General features: G+C 43.6%; 1 protein-coding gene across 3 annotated transcripts; it reads left to right on the forward strand.

The window, feature by feature from the left end:
• Positions 1–4,061: 4,061 nt before the first annotated feature.
• Positions 4,062–12,392, forward strand: LOC123046002 (uncharacterized). 3 transcript variants are annotated; one of them, XM_044469264.1, is made up of 19 exons: positions 4,062–4,511; positions 4,619–4,677; positions 4,791–4,917; positions 5,459–5,526; positions 5,722–5,791; positions 6,387–6,468; positions 7,066–7,136; positions 7,704–8,753; positions 8,842–8,904; positions 9,013–9,059; positions 9,194–9,239; positions 9,322–9,401; positions 9,683–9,799; positions 10,253–10,334; positions 10,532–10,657; positions 10,807–10,881; positions 11,327–11,452; positions 11,575–11,707; positions 11,907–12,392. In XM_044469264.1, the coding sequence occupies exons 1-18, from the start codon at positions 4,218–4,220 to the stop codon at positions 11,620–11,622; spliced, it is 2,631 nt and encodes an 876-aa protein (XP_044325199.1). In that variant the 5' UTR covers positions 4,062–4,217; the 3' UTR covers positions 11,623–11,707; positions 11,907–12,392. The 3 variants fall into 3 exon arrangements, with proteins under 3 accessions (XP_044325199.1, XP_044325200.1, XP_044325201.1); XM_044469265.1 differs by having other exon boundaries at positions 4,066–4,511; positions 4,836–4,917; XM_044469266.1 differs by lacking the exon at positions 4,062–4,511 and having other exon boundaries at positions 4,629–4,677; positions 4,836–4,937.
• Positions 12,393–18,808: the final 6,416 nt, after the last annotated feature.

Consider the following 18,808-nt stretch of genomic DNA (forward strand, 5'->3'; position numbering starts at 1 on the left):
ATCACTCCATAGTTTAGGAGCTGCACATCAAGCGTCCCGGCATGGAACTGATCGAAGATACGCATGATATCCTTCAGCAGTGTTGGTAAAATTCTGCAGGGATGTTATCAGGGCCAGGTGCTCTATTAGCATCCATCGCAAACAAAGCATCTTTTACCTCCTCCTCCGAGAAGACCCTAGTCAGGTCATCGTTATCCTCTTTAGTTAGTTTCTCCGCTTCCCCCCACGACTCAGGATCCATATGAAATAGGTTGCCTGGGCTGGGCCGAACGGGTTCTTATAGAATTCTGTAGCATGTGAAATTAAGTCATCTGTGCCCTCTATCTCCACATCACCACTTTTAAGAGAGTGGATGGTGTTTTTCCTCTTGCGCCCGTTCGCAATCTTATGAAAATAATTTGTATTCAAATCCCCTTTGAGCAGCCATCGCTCATGGGATTGTTGGAGCCAGAATATCTCTTCATTGACCAGAATTTCACGCAACTCAAAGTTAATATCCACTTTCCTATTATACATTTCAGGAGTTAGCGGACCTTCTTCCTCGAGCTCCTCAAGCGTGGAAAGTTCCACCCTGAGTTCCTCTTTTCTTTTTTTATCATGGCCATACTTGTGCGGCCTCCATCCTTTGAAGAAGGTTTTGAACCTTTTCAACTTGTTATTTAGAATATCAATAGGATCCTCAGCTTTAACAGCTTTGGTCCAAATTTTCTCTACCAGGGGCAGGAATTCCTCATTCTTAAGCCAGGCCAAATCAAACCTGAACTCCCTGGATTTAGGTGGCTCTTTACCCATGTCTCCAGAGGAAATAAGCAGGGGGGTTATGGTCAGACAGTTCTCTAACCAACTTCCTAACAGTAACCAAAGGAAACAAATCTTCCCAGTCACTGGACATCAAAATCCTGTCAAGTTTCTCTAGTGTGGGATGGGTCTGGTTGTTTGTCCAGGTATATTTACCCCCACTGCAGAAGATCTCCCTAAGGCCAAGGGAATCAATGATAGAGTTAAACAAGTCCATAGATTTATGGCCATGTAGCTTTTTATTTTTATCCCCACTATTCCTCATAATGTTGAAATCTCCTCCAACAATATAAGGTTGGTCCATATTAGAACAGAAACACTCCAATTCTAGCAGCAACCCCTCGTTCATATCTTCATGGGATGGACCATACACTACCAGGAGGCTCCAGTCAGTTTTTTTCTTCCTATCACAAAGATCCAACTAGATCATGTACTTCCCTTTCTTGTATGACCTAATATCCAAGCTGTCTTTTCTAGCTCCCACAATGATACCACCTGACTTACCACATGAAGGGATCCAGACCCACTCAAAGGTGTTAAAAGGATCAAGTTTCCTCATACACTTAGAGGAAACGTTTTTCTTCATGGTTTCCTGGAGACCCAGGAAATCAAGGGAATGGTCACTTATTAAATCAGAGAGGCAGGTAGCCATTCCTCTCTTGCCCACCCCTCTGTAGTTCCAAATGAGACCTCTCATTTGGAACGGTTTGATTGTTTTTTCGACCTGGTAACCCTGCCAGGAGCCAGGGCAGAGTTACCAATGGGGTTAGTGTCCGCTATCTTTTTATTTTGGCTTCTAGTCACAGGCCTAGAAAGCTTGACAGCGGACCTGCGTTTTTTCTTTTTACTACCAAGTCTAGATGAGCAGAAATCTTCACTACAGTATTCCTCTTGCTCCAGCCATGACAGACTAAGCGGGGCTTTTTTTCCACCCATTCGTGACTATCATATCATCTTCTTTTTCATTTTCCCTATCAATCTCCGTTTGCTTGTTCAACAAATTCTCCCTAACCTCAGCTAACTCATGCCGAATATTTATGCATGTAAAATGTCGTCTGGAATGATAGCCCCCATCTTATTATCTCTACACATTAATTCAGCATCCCCCAAAGCAGTAAAGGAGTTTTTTCTAGGGTTTGTGGAGTTACCTTCCAGATTTTTCTTTTTGGCCACATCCATAGCCCTTGCCATCATACCCCCTGTCCCCCCTGAGCACAGCGAAGATTGAATCTCAGGTTAACCTCCTGAATCAGTGGAGGGGTGGGGATGATCTCATCATCACAATCAGGGGATGGTAGATGTACCAGGTAGTCGTCTGATACCTTCAGCTTTGGGTCCACCTCTCCAGTCACTTCAGAGACCTGCGATACACCAGTTACAATATCTGCATATGTGCATTTTTTCTCAATCAAAGGACTGGTATTCACCTGCACCGTATGCATTCTTGTGCCATCATCAGGACCTCCCTCCTGGGCACTACTTTTTTTGTTCTCTGGTGTCAGGCTAAAAGCTTCTTGCATAGGATTTTCATTGGCCAGTTTATCAATAAACAGAGTTTTGTCATCTTCATCCTCTTGTGTTTTCTCTTTCTCAAGGGGCAGCAGGCGACATGCCATCCCCCCCCTAAAGGTAGATGTACCAGGCTCAACAGGAGCTTGAGTACTCTTGGATGTTTCAGCAGCATCCTCCTGTCTCTTTCTTTTCAGGGTGGAGGTCGAGGCATTTCCATGCCCCTTCTCAATAGGCATCGTATCTTCAACCCGCACCGGATTTCTTACCAACACCTCTTCTATCTCATATTGGAAAAGCGTCCCCCATGCAACCTTCTGCAGAAGTAGGCAGATCATCTACACTACGGCACCCAATTTTAGCACGAACTGAAGAAGGGCGTTTAAGGGTTGACATGTCAATCTCCAAGGTCACCCCAACAAGACCCCCAGCAAAGGCCACATTCTTATCACATCTTTTGTTAAGAGGAATTTTGCTAATCCTGACCCAGGCTATCTCAAGGATACCCTCACAGTCCATGTCATCTGACCATGGGGTAATCCTGACCACAGTTTTGTGTTTCTTGATGTATTCTACAAACAAAGCTCGCTCCACCTCCCTCGTGTTAGGAAATCTCATAACATACTTATTAGGGGCTATAAGGTGAGCAGAGCATCTCCACCCCTGCCCAATATACACCCCCATATCATCTTGCAAATCTTGCTTAGAGATAACCCCTTCTACAATGGTAATGAGCACATTGGTATTCTCTCTCTGTGGCTGTCTCTCCACACTGTAATCAGGAAAATAACAAAAACCCTGCCCCTTTGATTGGAAACCACACATAGCAGGTATGCATTCCCACGGAATTAAATCAGAGCAAATAACAAATAAGTGGCCTTTCTTCTTGCATCGCTCACAAAGGGCCTGAGGGCATCTAGCAGTGTAGTGACCAACATTGTTGCAGATCTGACATGCATCAGGAACAGGGTTAGGGTTACCAGCATGGGCGAGCGGATCTCTCCTTGCATCAGGCGTAGGGGATTTCCCTTGAGGCCGCTGCTGCTTGGATTTGCCCCCGCCGTCGCCGTCGACGTTGGTGGCCCAGCGATCAGGGCGTGGCAGCCCAGATCCGCCGGCTCCCGCAGCGGCATCCCACCTCGCGAAGCCCGTGTCGCCGGATCCAGATGTCCTGGTGGTCGAGGACTCCCCCACGTCCTCCTTGCGCTTCCAAACATTGATGTCCCGGCCACGGCCGCCGCCGCGATCGAACCGGCCAGCCCCGCGACCGTGCCTGCCAGCGCCGAAGCCATCCCCCCTCATCTATCCACTCCCGATCCCCTGAGACGGATTTGCTTGTTTTTTTGGTGGTGGAGGTGGGGAAGCAACAATCTGAGCAAAGGATCTAGTGTCGCCGCGAATCTAGAGTAGATTCAACGTCTATGGAAAGATTACTCCATCGTGATGCGAGTATGAGACCTTCCAACACATCAGCATAGAAAAACCGGCACTAACATGAACTGACTATGATGCCCTGATCTATAAGAACCATACCTGCTCCCCGGCTAAAACAAATACTCCATCCGTTCACAAATACGATGTTTTTGTCAACGGAGGGGGTAGGATTTAACAAAGACACGCTGGGAGAATATGTTGCTCGTTTTGCCAGGAGAATCGCGCCCTGCCGACTTCGCGAGCACGACAGATCACACACACAGCAGACGCAGTTCCAAGCTGGGAAATCCTGGGGCAGCCACCGAGCGGTGCAGCGCAGACGTGGCGCGCTTTTCTCCCCACCTCTTTATCACCACTCTCAACGGCCGCGCGCACACTCCGCTAGAAGCGCCTCCTGCCTTCCTTTTTCATTTTCAACCTGAAGCAACTGGAATCCACGGGCGAAACCAGCAGATTGGAGAAGCTTCTCCCATCCCATGGCTTCCGCGGCCCCCACGAGCGTGTGCCCCATCGCGTCCGTCTCCGGGCGCTCGTCGCCGGCGAGCCACCGTGCCGTGAGGTGCTGGAGCGCGAGGAGGGGGAGGCGCCGGAGGTCGGCGGGGCTGAGGGCGAGGTGCGCGGGCGGCCAGCCCTCCGCCGTGAAGCCCGGCCCGGAGACCCCCGCGGACGACGGGTCGGTCGGGGACGAGGAGCAGCCGCACCCGCAGTTCGACCTCAACCTCGCCGTCGTGCTCGCCGGCTTCGCGTTCGAAGCCTACAGCACCCCACCCGTGAGCCCCTTGTTCCTTTTTCTATTCATCGTCCTTCAACTGCATTAATCCTGTGTGTGTTCCGGTGATCTGATGGAGGCAAGCGTTCTGTTCGTCTTGTTTGGCAGGCAGACGCGGGCTGGCGCGAGACGGACACGGCCGAGTGTCAGACGGTGTTCCTATCCGAGTAAGTTGTGGCCGTATCCTCCCCCCACAGAGACCGAATCCAATCATCATGTTTGTGAATTGCACTGCAAGTATTTGTGGTTCTGACCAACTAGAGCAATGCAATTCTGAAAGCTGTCGTCACCCTAAATGCTCTGAATGGTGCGGTGGATATTACAGTGTGTTTCTCCGTGAAGTATACGATGGCCAACTAGTCGTTAGGCTGAAGAAAGGCAACAATCTTCCTGCAATGGATCCATGGGTACGGTGATGAACATGCTAGTGAGTAGTTACTGTTTGTTTTTTCAGTAATACATGCTGCATATGTTGTTTGTTCACGGCGCCTCGTTTATTTTTCTGCGGAGAATATTGAATAATTGATGGAGTATCTTAGTTCGCGAACTGAGTGCTGAAATTGATTGCTACTTAAGACTTCATAAGATGGCATTATGACCTGTGAAGTTCTGCTCATTGACCTTGCAACAGGTCTTATGTGCATCAAGTGATTTTTTGCTTGAACGACCTGACAGGTCATTCATTCGCTTGATGCCCAGGCTTATACATTATACAAACGCACTCTGGTTTCGTTATGTCAGTTGCTGAATGTAGTAATCTTATCTAAGATATGTGGGGCAATCTAAATCTAAAGATAATATTCACAGTTTTAATGCAGTGCCCAAGAAGTTTCAGAGCTGCCACATTTAATGAATGAAGCAGTAGTTTACACATTTAAAGTTTAACTACCATTACATAAAGCTCTCTTCTTCTACTTCATCAACAACTTCCTTCTCCTTCAATTGCAGGGTACAAGTGATCCTTATGTAGTTCTACAACTTAATGGTCAAACTGCAAAGAGCCAAATTAAATGGGGGTGAGTAACTTTTTCATTCTCTGTGGATACAAAATTTCCTCTTTGTATTATAAAACAAATGTATGTGATATATATCACCGCCCTCATGGTGTTGACTAATGGGGTTAGTTCCTTGATAAAACATTTGATATGCTTGAGATTGCTATTTTCCCCATCATCGCTGCAGATTCTGATTCCAGCAGTTGATTAATGTAGGACGAAGGAGCCAACCTGGAATCAAGATTTCACATTTAATATTAGGACATCTCTAGAAAATCTACTCCAGGTATGAAGAAGTGAGCTCATAGTGATATTGGACTCACTTCAAGTTGTGATTACTAGACATATCTGTGTTGTTCGTATAGTGCTGCATCTTGGAAGTGCCTATGGGTCTATGGCAATCATGTTCTTTAAAGTTTCCATGGTTGCTAAAAGATTTTACAAACAAAAATACACATCTCGGCTCTCCGCTGTGGGGCTAATTCAGAATCAACAGTGTTAGACGACTGTACATGCTGCAAATTTGCAAATTCTTTTATTTAATCAGCAAGGACATGAGCAAATATACATTTCATTTTAGCATGTGACATAATCATATCTACCAATTTTATGCATCTTTAATTTTCCTTTTAATAACCTACTCCCTCTGTCCCAAATTAATTGAAGTTCTAGGTTTGTCCTAAGTCAAACTATAATATTTGATGTTGTAAATTTTAGCACATTTTTCTATAGAATCGGTCAAACTTAAAAGACATTTGACTTAAGAAAGATTAGAACTTCAATTAATTTTGAACCGAGGGAGTACTTCATTATATTCTGGTATCGCCACAAGTAATATTTGTGCATTTTTTTTCTGCATCTGGTGCCATTTTTCTCCATAGATTGAGGCTTGGGATGCAAACCTTATCACCCCACACAAACGAATGGGAAATGCTGGATTGTATCTTGAAACACTTTGCGATGGTAACTCTCTGTATTAATCCAGAAAATGACAATGGTCGTTCTTTGATACTTCTTTTCGTGATTATAAGGTTTCCAGAATCTATTTCAATATGGGGCCATGAATGCTGTTTCAATAATCATTCTGAGTGGAGCTTGTCGTGTGTACAAACCCCAACCCAAAATCGTTAGTGAGGCTACGATATTTTTTTTTAGAAATGTGCAGTTTCCATCTGGTATGCTTATGGAGTATTGACTCTTCATTGGATAGAAAAATGCTACATCTTGGAACCAGAGCAATTTTGGAACGGATTTGAATAAACCTGAGTAACTTACTAATTCCACCAATTTGAAACGTCCAAGGTGCAATCTGCCACCTGTACGGGAATTCCTTGTATCAGATACTGTTACTGTTATTTGAAACTGCACATATCGCTCTAACTACTTTATCAATTATAGCTCTAGGATGGTAACTTATTGCCATGCTAGTTCATTTTTCATAGTGCAAGTACATGTGATAACATTGCTTTTAGTGCAATCAGACATTATGCTCTCCAATAATATTTAATATGATTATATGAATTCATCTGGAGACTTTTGGGATAACCTTGTTCTTTTTAGGAAATAAACATGACATCACTGTCGAATTAGAAGGCCTTGGTGCTGATGGTGGTGGAACTATTGATTTGGAGGTAAGAATAAGATCCCTATACAAGAAAAAAAACAGTGTACCATCAAACAAACTATAACTGATTTAATGAGCCATTCGCAGTTTCACAGTTCATACTTGCATATGCATGGCTTAATCTTTGAGACAATCAGACAAGCATATGACTAGCCGTCGCTGTACTCCCTTGGAATGTGTATGCCATAGTAAAGTGATTCTTGTTCCCTAGAGGGATACAAAGTACCTTCTTAAAAAACAATCTCCCTTTTTTCTTTTCATCCTTCTAAAAGCAAAACCAGCAAAATAATTTTCGCAGTTGGCTACTCATAGGTAAAATGGTCTTTTTAATTACGTATAGTCGTATACCGAGGAGTACATAGGCAAAATTCGCCGGTAGGTTACTGCACTTTATATTTATATATATCAGGAATCCCCATCTATTATGCATTGCTGCTGTTCTCCTAGCACAAACAGGTAAGATGTGTATACGGACAGCCTACACGTTGTCTTCTGTATATCAATAGTTCAGTCCTTAAACAATGCCATAGACTTGATTTCAGGTTTATCTTAATTCTTATTATTAACACACTAGGTCAAATACAAGAGTTATGATGACATTGAGCGTGATAAACAATGGTGGAGAACGCCTTTTGTGTCTGACTTTCTTGAAAAGAGCAGCCTAGGATCTGCTCTTAGGACGGTCCTTGGATCTGAGACTGTAAATGCAAGCCAGTTTGTGCAATCTGCATTTGGGCAACTGAGTTCTTTCACTGACACAAACCTTCTAAAGCCATCGTCTTCTGATAGTGAAGCTGAGGTTTCTGAAAGGCCTGGAGAATCCATGGATAACTCTATTGGTTCAGATGAACTGCAACAACAGAAGATTGATTCGATAGCTTTTGGAGAAAACTCAGATTCCCAAAGTGAACCTGTAGACACTGCTGCCGTTGTTAACAGTGAGGGAAACACATCAACCGATATGAAGGAACCTGACGAGTACTTCTGGAGTGCTTTCACCAAAACACTCAACCAAAATGTTCTTAAGAACTTTGGATATTCTCTTCCAGAGGCCAAGCAATTGGATGGATTTGACCTGCTAAGTTCACTTGGATCAAAATCACGTGAAATGGCTGAACAGCTATATTTAGAATCTGGACTGGCGACAGCAGATGCATCAACCAGTGATGGCAGCGAAACAACTCCTGAACATACAGTCAATGCTGACAATGAAGATAGCACAACGCCAGCTAAAGAGGCAGTGCAGGCTTCCTTTCCAGACATTAATGAAGTATCTCGGGATGTATTGTCTCAAACAGAGAACGTACTAGGAGCTTTGGTGATTCTTTCTAAGAACTTCTCATCTCAAGGCAAGGATTCAGTAGATGAAGCAAACCGGAAAGATAATTCAAACGCAGAAGAACAAGGTGCTGCAGGTTCTGTTGATGAGGATGGTGCTCCTGTTGCATCCACCGAAGTGTCCATAAATACACAGAAAACAGAAGACACACGTCAACTGTTTGCAAGTGCCGAGACTGCTGTGGAGGCATGGGCTATGCTTGCCACTTCAATGGGGCGTTCCAGTTTTATAAAATCAGACTTTGAGAAGATATGTTTTCTGGATAATGTTTCAACTGACACACAGGTGAATAAGACTAGCTATTGTGCTATCAGTGACTTCTTCTGTCTCCTTGCCTTTGTGTTGTGTTTCATATGTTAACAAATCTCTGCAGGTTGCCATTTGGCGTGATTCTTCACGAAGAAGACTGGTTGTTGCCTTTCGAGGAACTGAGCAAGTATGCAATAATAACATGAAGGACCCACTTGTTCTCTAAATAAAATATGTACTAAATATTTTTTTCATCTACCATCTTATTTGCTTCGGTTTCTGTATGTCCCATCAGACAAGGTGGAAGGATTTGGTAACTGACTTGATGCTTGTCCCTGCTGGGTAAGAATTAACACATCACGTTTTTTTTCCTTCCATTAGTTTCTGCGTTTTCATCTTAAGAATTACTAGCATTAAAATGTGTTTTACTTTCTTGTATGTTTACTTAACACAGCATATTTTGAAGTTGATTGCAGACTAAACCCTGAGAGGCTGGGTGGTGACTTCAAACAAGAACTTCAAGTTAGTAATATATTCTCTGCATTCACGTGTTTATCTGTTTGCTTGTGTAAACTTACCAGCTTCATGCCATATTATGTTTTAGGTTCACAGTGGATTCTTAAGCGCATATGACTCTGTCAGGAATAGGATCATGGCTCTTGTCAGACATGCCATCGGATATATGTGAGTATTTTGTAACAAAACAAGCATCTCTTCTACTGTCAACTAAAGTAGCAGTTAGTCCAACATGATGCAGCAGGAAAAACTCAAGTTGTACCTTTTGTGCATATTCATATTATTCTCCAGATAGAAATGTTGGCTGCTATCATGCAAGAGAAACTATTGTGAGAAACAATTGTCCAGGCTGGAAGCTTAAATGCTTCTGCTTTCGGTGTATATCAATCCCTTTTTTCAATTAGTTCCCACTAATCTTATTCATAGAGCATCTCATTTCTGCACTGTAGGGATGAAGAAGATGCAGAAACCATACCTAGGTGGCACATCTACGTAACTGGACATAGTTTAGGTGGAGCACTGGCAACCCTTCTCGCTCTTGAACTTTCATCAAGTCAAATGGCCAAGTAAGCTTGACTTGATCTTGATCCATAACCTTGTTGTTTCATATAGACAATATGATACCATTAAGTCCAGGGTTTACGTGGAAAGAAGATTCAGTCAAACATCTAACACACGAGACAATCTTAGTTAAGCAATACCAAATACTTGGCTAAAATTCTTTGACGAAGTTTTAACTGTCTCACCCTAGAACTACAAAACCTTAGCCCATGTAACAAAGAAAGAGAGAATTGTCAGGATGCTCTTTCATTTTATTTTAAGTCTTGCTAAACGCGTGATGCTTAATAGAATTTACAGTGCACAACTAACACCTGGCTTCCAACTTACTTTTGTTTCTGTTATAAAGGTGTCAACATAGTACACCAAAGATATGTATGTATGCTATTTACCTCTTGTCCTGCAGTTTGCAAAATTTATATTCGGTGGATGCTCATATTTTTTCATGTCCCCTTCTATAGGAATGGTGTTATATTCGTGACAGTGTACAATTTTGGCTCTCCTAGAGTTGGAAATAGAAGGTTTGCTGATGTCTACAATGCGGTAACTGAATTTTGCAACTCTATTCATAGACCATTTACTAAATAGAAACAGGCTAAAATTCAACTGCGAATCATGGAGGCTGTTTTCATGTATTGAATCATGTGTAAATGTATCATTATATGAATTAAGTTGGTAGTGCAGATTGTGATCACAGCCTGTTTTTTGAATTTGAACTTATTTTGGATAAATATATGCAGAAAGTAAAAGATAGCTGGAGAGTTGTCAATCACCGAGATATCATTCCAACAGTGCCGCGTCTTATGGGCTATTGCCATGTGGAAACACCAGTTTATCTTAAATGTGGAGATCTAACAGATGCACTGGTAAAATTGTTTTGTATAACCTTTTAGTGTCAATCCACCTTTTTTTCTAATAGTATATTCGGTTAAGTATTGTCAACATTTCCTGCGTTTATCCTTCAGATCTTTAAGTTCTCACATGAACTTAGAACTGCATTTGTATTCTAACACAGGCGAAGGAAATTTTAGATGAAGACCAAGGTGATGAGATAGGCGAGTACACCCCTGACGTGCTTGTTAGTGAATTTGTGAGTGTCTTTTTCTCCTTACCATAGTGACATTGCTTGCAGATTACCAACTACAAGTTGAAATGTTTACCTGTATAGAAAATGCTACAAGAAGATACGAATTCTAGTTTTTAGCAATATGGTAGCATTTGGTGTGAGCCCAAGCTAGCGCTACCAAAATTTGGCTAGCCAATTCCATGTTTTGGCCAAATGTTGGCAAAAAAAAAGTGAACTAGAGTTGGCTAGATGGCATATGTATGCCACCGTATTGGCAACCATCCAAGCAAGAGCCAAAATTTTGGTTATGACCAAAGAATTGGTAGGTCACCATCCAAACAATACCCTATAAAGAGTCATATGTTATTTTAAGCATGAATTGTTAGGAAGGGAAAAAAATGCATAGCTAAACAAAATTGATGTTGCTCAAATTGTATTTGACTAGTTGAGCATATTAAACTCTTTCCAGATGAAAGGAGAGACACAGCTTGTGGAAAAACTACTCCAGACGGAGATAAATCTACTTCGCTCAATCAGGGATGGCTCGGCCCTTATGCAGCACATGGAAGACTTTTACTACGTCACACTTCTAGAGGTTTCTTGCATCATTTAGTTTGCTTTCTGCTTAACAACTATTTCTGTTATTTTTTACTCCACAACTTATGCCAAAAGCTTCTCAAAGAGAACATAATAACAAAAACAATTGAATTGATGCAGACTGTGAGATCAAGGTACCAATTGGTTGATGATGCAAGCCAAGAATAGCACCAAATTGACCGTGTGGTCCTATTAAAGTTGTGTGCTGGAACTTCCCAGACCTGACTCGCACTGGAAGGAACGGGATATTAAGGTACCCTTGAATCAAAGCATGCACATATTGCACAATTTATGCTCCCGAGTGCATGTATTGCGCTTTAATCATTCATATTCAGACTAGTCTTCGATTGCACAGTTAGCTAGTGACCGGTGCTTTTTGTTTCCTTCATTTTTACCGCAACAAAAAGTATTTGTTCTTACTATGTTGTCTGATCCTGCATTTGAGCTTGCAGGGTTACCAAGTGTCCAGCTTCGTTCGACAGATATATATATTAATGGAGCATTCGCAACCAAAAGAAATCTGATCTGGACGACAAAATATGGTCGGCAAATTGTCTCCTGCCTAATCATATGTCAACATATTTCTGGCTGGTGAGTGCAACCAATTGGGAGGTCTGCTCCGAAGACGTGTATTCGCCATTTGCAAGCCACGAGGTGTATGTATAACAAAGCCTCGACTAAGCCAGACAGCTATCAGATGGATCTAGTCTACACATTACGGATGTGAATGTTCTTGGCCAATCCTCATCGACATTCATGCTTCCCAGCTGTGATTTGTCTGCCAGAACATTCATGTGAAAAACCATGTAAATAATCGAAAGTCCTGTTATGAGCTCGAGCGCATGTGTGCTCGTTATCTGTCCCGTCGAATTACGAAGAGATTCCCACCCCAACACGTATGGACGCACGTATTCTTCAAGTATCACTATTTTCTTCCAGGTCTGATGGCCCACATCTGCTCAGTAATAAATAGGACGCCATCATTCGCTCGTACGCCGGATCAGATGCCCTTCACAATCTGTGCCGTGACATCCTCGGATTCTGTACTAGTAGCGTTAATTGCGTCCCACAGTTGCAGGCACCAGCCTTCCCCAGCACGATTCATCTCTTTCATCACCACTTTTTTTTGAACCAGATTTCATCACCGGTTAAACCCAACTTGGCCCCGCTCCTCCGTGCCTCATCCTAAGTTGCAAATCCACACCATTATCTTATCTGAGGATGTCCGTTTCTTCATCGTGGCCCCAGAGGAGATTCTGCCGCTCATTACTTGTCCAGATTACGGCGACCAAGTCAGCACCTGGATCACACAAGCAGGCATAAGCTTTTTGTTTGCTGGGGAAAAAAATTCAGTAATCATCTGCATCAGGGTGGCTTTAAATGCAACCAGTAATCTTCTGCAGCATCCAACAAGCAAATGTGCACTTGGCATTTCTCGACAATTCCAGATCACCTCATATACATCTGTAATCATACATTTATCGACGAAATCATCAATCACATGCATAAAGGCATTTCACAACAACAAACAACAGTGTGATTCATATCACTGGCTTTCAATATGCAAGCACAAACTTACCTAATCTATAGTTTAGACACTACATCGGCTAAGTCACTAGTACAACATAACAGAAAAGTGGTTCATCATACAACATTCCCCACAACCATGCAAAGTAATGATTGATTTTCATTAACAATTTATTCATCACACGCCTTGTTGCAGCGGGCTGGCTTTCGAGGCTACTTCGAAACATCTCTTTGGTCACGGCAGGTTGTCCTCTTGTGCCCCTGCTTGTGAAAAATGGCGCTAAATCTTGTTCTCTTGCTTAAACCTTCGTAGGGGACCTTCTCTCCGATCGTCGTAGGCCGGCCCGTCTCTTTCCTCTACTGAAGTGCCAATAATCTTGCTAACATATTCCCGGACTCGTTAGCTGAATTGTTGTCCTCATTACCAACGACACACTACCCAATGTCCTCTGCAACCACAACCGCCCCTTTTGGATGTGGGTGGCTGATAACATCGCCATGCTCAGCAATCTGTCCTCCAATCCTAGACCATCCTCAATTTTTGCAAATGGTTGCATTTTCACCGTGCAGCTTTCGAATAGAGATATCTGACGTTCATAAGCTTCAACACTTGTGTCACCCAGACGAACAAGTTTCAACTACTACCTTTGCAAGGTTCGACCAAAAAAACATCCATATCTCCTCGCAATTTTGTTTTTATACGTCCAGTCGTCCACACACTCTGTTACTTAACAGTTCACTTCAAATTTTGTCAGTTCATATCAAACTTGATAGCTGTCAACTAATTATCAAACTCGATATCGAATAGCTAACTAATTTTTTCTCATTCCACCTTCTTGATACTTAAAATATTGCTTAACCCAAATATATGTCATGCTAAAAATTTTCCTAATTGAGAATCTGCTACTTCTCTTTTTTCCCAATTCAGAGCAAACTGCCTCCATAATATGTTGCAAACATCTAAGTTAGCGAGCTACTTTTTCCTATGCAGGGAGAACTAATCTGTCAGACATACTACATTCAGTAAAACGGAACACGGGCACACCATTCTTCTCAAATTCTACTACTAACGTGGACAAGTCTCTTTTCCTACTACTAGCATGGATTGCAAGTCTGAACACTGGCATACCTTTGCATCCATCCAGGTTTCTTAGGGTCATCTGCTCAATAGATTGCTTGGATGCCTGTTATGAACCTTCGAGTTCACGATCCGCGGTCGCCTCCGCAGCGCAGATCTGGTCGTCCACGCTCACTGCCTTCACTGGCTTCATCGGTATGTCGCTATCATTGATCTTCTCCAGCACAGTGGATCTGTTCACGGACAGACGGCAAATGGTAAATCGATCTTACGGTACGAAAAAGTAACACCATATGGCACTACGTATCAACAATTTCAGTTTTGAACCTTCTAATCGGATGCATCAAGAACTCGATCTTCGCCGCCAGTGGCAGTCCGATCTGTGTGGCGGTAGCCTTTGTTCCCACAGAAAGTAAACCCCCGCAGCGGCCTCTCTCACGAGCGGGCCAATACTGCCGCCTGAGGTAAACCACACCCTCAGCCAGCAACCCATCCCTGCAATCACTCCTACTCTGCTGTCTGCTCCATACTCCAGATCACGGAAAAGCACGTTTCCTAATCTGGGTCAGGGATGGGGATGACGTCATGAGCCACGACACTGCTCCCTTATGTTAGTAAACTGGCCCACCAACTGATTTGTATGTTGTCTCTGGCCTAAAATTTCTTCTCCATTGCTTTGGTTCACCAACTGATTTACAACAACTCCGTTCTCCGCTGGCGAGTCCTCCAATCCTAGCCCATCTTTGACCTCGGTGAAAAGCTGCATCTCCTGCATATTCACCGAACAGGGACATTAGCTTGTCGTACGCATCAATACTTTATTTCTCCAAGGCAAACCTGCTCATTGCAAACATATACATATTGAAGTGCATGTATGTGAATTGTCGTTTGTACATTTGATCTTTCCGGTATTACTCAGCAGCACATCCCAAGCATCCCTTGTCCATCTCTTCAAAATATGTCTAGCCAGTATTTACTTCACCCCGGATGAAAGTAAAGCACTTGTGTGCCATTTCATATTCAACTACCATTCATTGTTAAAATTCTGGATGTTGCATTGTGAAAATAGTTGGCAGCAGCTCACTGAATTTCAGGATATGGTTGCATAGCAGACCCATATGAGCAAATTGCTCATATTCGCAATCAAAATTTTCACCCTCTTCAATCACTGTCATCTTGCAAGACACCTTGCACCACTTCTCCCGATGCTCCGCCCACAGTGCACTGGAGCGTACAATTTGTTCTTCTCCAATTCTGCAACTTGGTACGTGCTACACTCATACAGGATGTGTCCCAATTGGTGATGCCCTGAATATTGATTACTAAACATTACTTTCTATCATGAGTGGTACATATCCTAGGAAGCAGCCTATGCCCTATAACACAAAACAACAAACAACTATAATGTCAACTACTCCCTTTGTACGAAAAAACTTGTCCCAAGCTTGTCTTTCAAATGGATGTATCTAGCACTAACTTGGTGCTAGATACATTCATTTGAGGAACATGCCTTTTCGGACTGAGGGAGTACAAGCCAGTGGCGTGTGCCGAGCACTTAATTAGTTAATCACACATGCCTAATCCTTAATTGGACCATCGCAAAAAAAATCATTAATTGGAAATCTGATGAGGATAATGATGCTACAGACTAACCTTTTGTCCATCCACCTTCCCATCGATTGCTGAGACAAAGTCGGAGTCTGGGAGAGCTGCGCTTCCCCACCGGCCCGGCATCCACATCTACGAGCTGCGCCTCCCCACTAATCGCTTCCACCGCTGATGGCTGCATGGCCGCCAGCAGTGAAGCTCCAAATGCTGGCGCGGCGTACTCCCCGATAGCCAGAGCCCAGAGGTCCATCGGTGTCGTCCATCCCCTCAAGGATTGGAAACCTACCGTGTTGGGAGGGGGAAATCTCTAAGAAATTGCAACTCCAGCTTATCTTACAGAATTGAACGAGTCTAGAGACACGTCACCTGTTAACCGGCTGCAGCAAGAACTCCATGTCTTCAATGGCGTCGCACTCCTCAGCGAGCACGCCGCCGCCCAGCTTCTCTTTTGTCCGGGAAGGGATAATTGCAGCCGCTGTTTTTTTAGGGGTCGCGCTAACTGCCACATGTGTGGCAGGAAGGGAGACGCATCACATGTCTCTAATGTAAACAGATTGACACGTCATCGTATGCATGCATGCAGAAATCTTTTTGGATTTTCAGTTTTTAATATGTTTTATCTCTTAAACGAAAAATCCGATTGAAAATCCGTTTTCACCATTAAATCCCTCGCGATGAGATCTTCGAAACTAGATCACATGTTGATATGTTTTGATGAAAAAAAATTTGGATTAAAAGTTGTCATGTCTATTGCATATGAATTGCCATGATATTTACACTGAAGTTGCCATGATATGTTTCAGCTATTTTCTTCTACATTTAAAAGTAAATTTTGACATTTATAAAACGGTGAATTAAAAAACTAGACTTGCCATGAACCATAAACAAAAATTGTCATGATACATGCACGTAAAATTGCCATGGTTCATACAAAAAATAATTTTCATGGTTAAAGTATTGGAGTTGCCATCATCAAAATACTAAAATTGCCATGATCTACAAACTAAAATCGCCACATGGCAACTTTAGTTTAAGCCCTATGGCAACTGCAGTGTAAACATCGTGGCAACTTCTGGCAAAAAAAAAATCGTTGAAACATATCAACAAGGGTTCTAGTTTTGAAGATCTCGTCGAGACGGATTTAATGGTGAAAACGGATTTTTAGTTCGCTTTTTTATTTAGGAGGTACAACATTTTTAAGCCGAAAAGCAAAAAAAAATCTGCTGATGTCATCTATTCATATGTGGCAAAATGAGTGGTAATGAAGGCGTGTGGGCGATGTGGAAACGCCCACACGTGTGGGCATTAACATTTCCGTTTTTTAGAGATAATTGCAGCCGCTGTCGAATGGAATAGTGAAGTTCCTGCCCCGCAGCCCAAACAGAATATAACATTATGGGCCACGGCTCAGTTACATCGTCCTAACCGCTCGTAAGGATGGCCCAACATGCGGCCGTTTACCCTGGTCCACCATACATTACGGCCCATACGTATCTGTCCACTTCCAATGCTTTTTGGAAGAACCGTATCTTTCCTGAAAATAGGTAGGCCCAGATCTCGGTGCATTAACGGCCGGCGCAGATATAAGGAGCAGGTGTGCTCGCGTGCAGAATATCCACGTCCAAATAATGCCCTTTTGCTTCCAAGTGCTTTGAATCATGACAATAGAAGCTCAAATTTCTCGGTTAAGGGACCCCCAATGTATCTTCCAGAAGTAGCTGTTATGGTGAAAACCGGTCGGATAACAGACCTCTGGTATCCTGACTGAAATGTTTATCTTGGATATGAAGTTGGGTACACATATGGATGTGCGGTAAATACTAACTTCAGAGTATCCAGAACGTGAGCAAGAGAAGAATACCGAAGCGACGTGATAAAGTATATTGGCTCAAAAAGGAGCCTTGATAGGCCAAACGCTAACAGTCTGTGGAACGGATCGCACAGCCATATTAACTAGAGCTACCTCAGTACCAATTCAAAAACTAAATTCATGCGACCAATATGCTTTACTGCTTCAGGTAAAAGAAAAATGCTTTACTGGTTATCTGGGAGGCACTACCCTAGGCCCTGGATTCAAGATCCAACGAACATTACAGAGAACGAATCTGAAATATGATGTTCTTCCCTATAACTGCTTGCCCCATGAGATTTAACAGGCTTGTACAGCACGCTGAGAAATACTCCCTCTGTCTCAAAATATAGGACTTTTTTGGCACTATCATAGCAGGATAAAACAGAAAAAACTCAAAAGGTGTAGACCATTCTGGGAAGACTTATCTTTCACGATATAAAACGAGTGCCGACCCTTCACACCAAGTCACCAACTCAATGTATGTTGTTGCCTTCTAGCCTTTCTAGTGCTGGGTGTGAAAAGCAATCTTTACCTACTAATAAAGCACCGATGGCTTCTGGTCGTACGTCGTCGCGCGCGATTTTGCGAAAACCCCCCTCTATTTCTTTGAAATCAACCCGCGGTCCCTGTTTAAGTGACACCCTGGAAAAACGTTTAGTTTTTGCATAAAACCCCCTGCATTTGTTACAAACACAAACTGGTACTCCGTACATGCGAGATAAAAGAAAAAAAGAAACAGCCATGACCCGTCCTCCTCGGCCATGTCTGCCTCCCGATCCCACCTCCAGCCCGCCGCCCATCCCGCCCCACCGTGCCCGCAGGTCGCCGCCGTGCGTCGCCACCGCCTACCCCGCTGGCGGGCCCACCCCTATCTCTGGATCGAGGTGGGTCAACGAGCGTGTGGGACGACGGCAGGCGGCTCTCTCGCTTGATCCGATTGAGTGAGGTCTGCACAGGGTGGTGGCAGACGAGTTGGATGCGTGGAACGACGACGGCGTCCGGATCCAGGCGAGCGGCAGATGGACCTTGCAAGGCGTTGGGGTTCTCCTGGGTGGCGCCATGGTTGCGCCGCCGTGCTCCTCAAAGAAAACGAGGAAGCATGAGGGGGAGAGAGAGGGGGGAAAACCAAGAAGAAGGAGAGAAACGAGAGATGGCACGGCATGGCGAGCATGGCGGCGAGAACCCAAGCTGCTCCCTCCAGCGCGCCCCTCCATGGCTCCCGCACTTCTCTGTGAGGATTAGAACTCCAAAATAGTCCCACCTCGCTCATGTGCATCCAATCCAATCAA

This window comes from Triticum aestivum, chromosome 2B, assembly GCF_018294505.1.
Source record: "Triticum aestivum cultivar Chinese Spring chromosome 2B, IWGSC CS RefSeq v2.1, whole genome shotgun sequence".
Taxonomy (NCBI): domain Eukaryota; kingdom Viridiplantae; phylum Streptophyta; class Magnoliopsida; order Poales; family Poaceae; genus Triticum; species Triticum aestivum.

Bases quoted from the DNA above. Each gene is read 5' to 3' on its own strand.
- LOC123046002 (XM_044469264.1), top strand. From the start codon at position 4,218: ATGGCTTCCGCGGCCCCCACGAGCGTGTGCCCCATCGCGTCCGTCTCC. The intron at 4,678-4,790 runs GTAAGTTGTGGC...CAATTCTGAAAG, and splicing joins CAGACGGTGTTCCTATCCGA to CTGTCGTCACCCTAAATGCT. The intron at 10,882-11,326 runs GTGAGTGTCTTT...AACTCTTTCCAG, and splicing joins ACGTGCTTGTTAGTGAATTT to ATGAAAGGAGAGACACAGCT.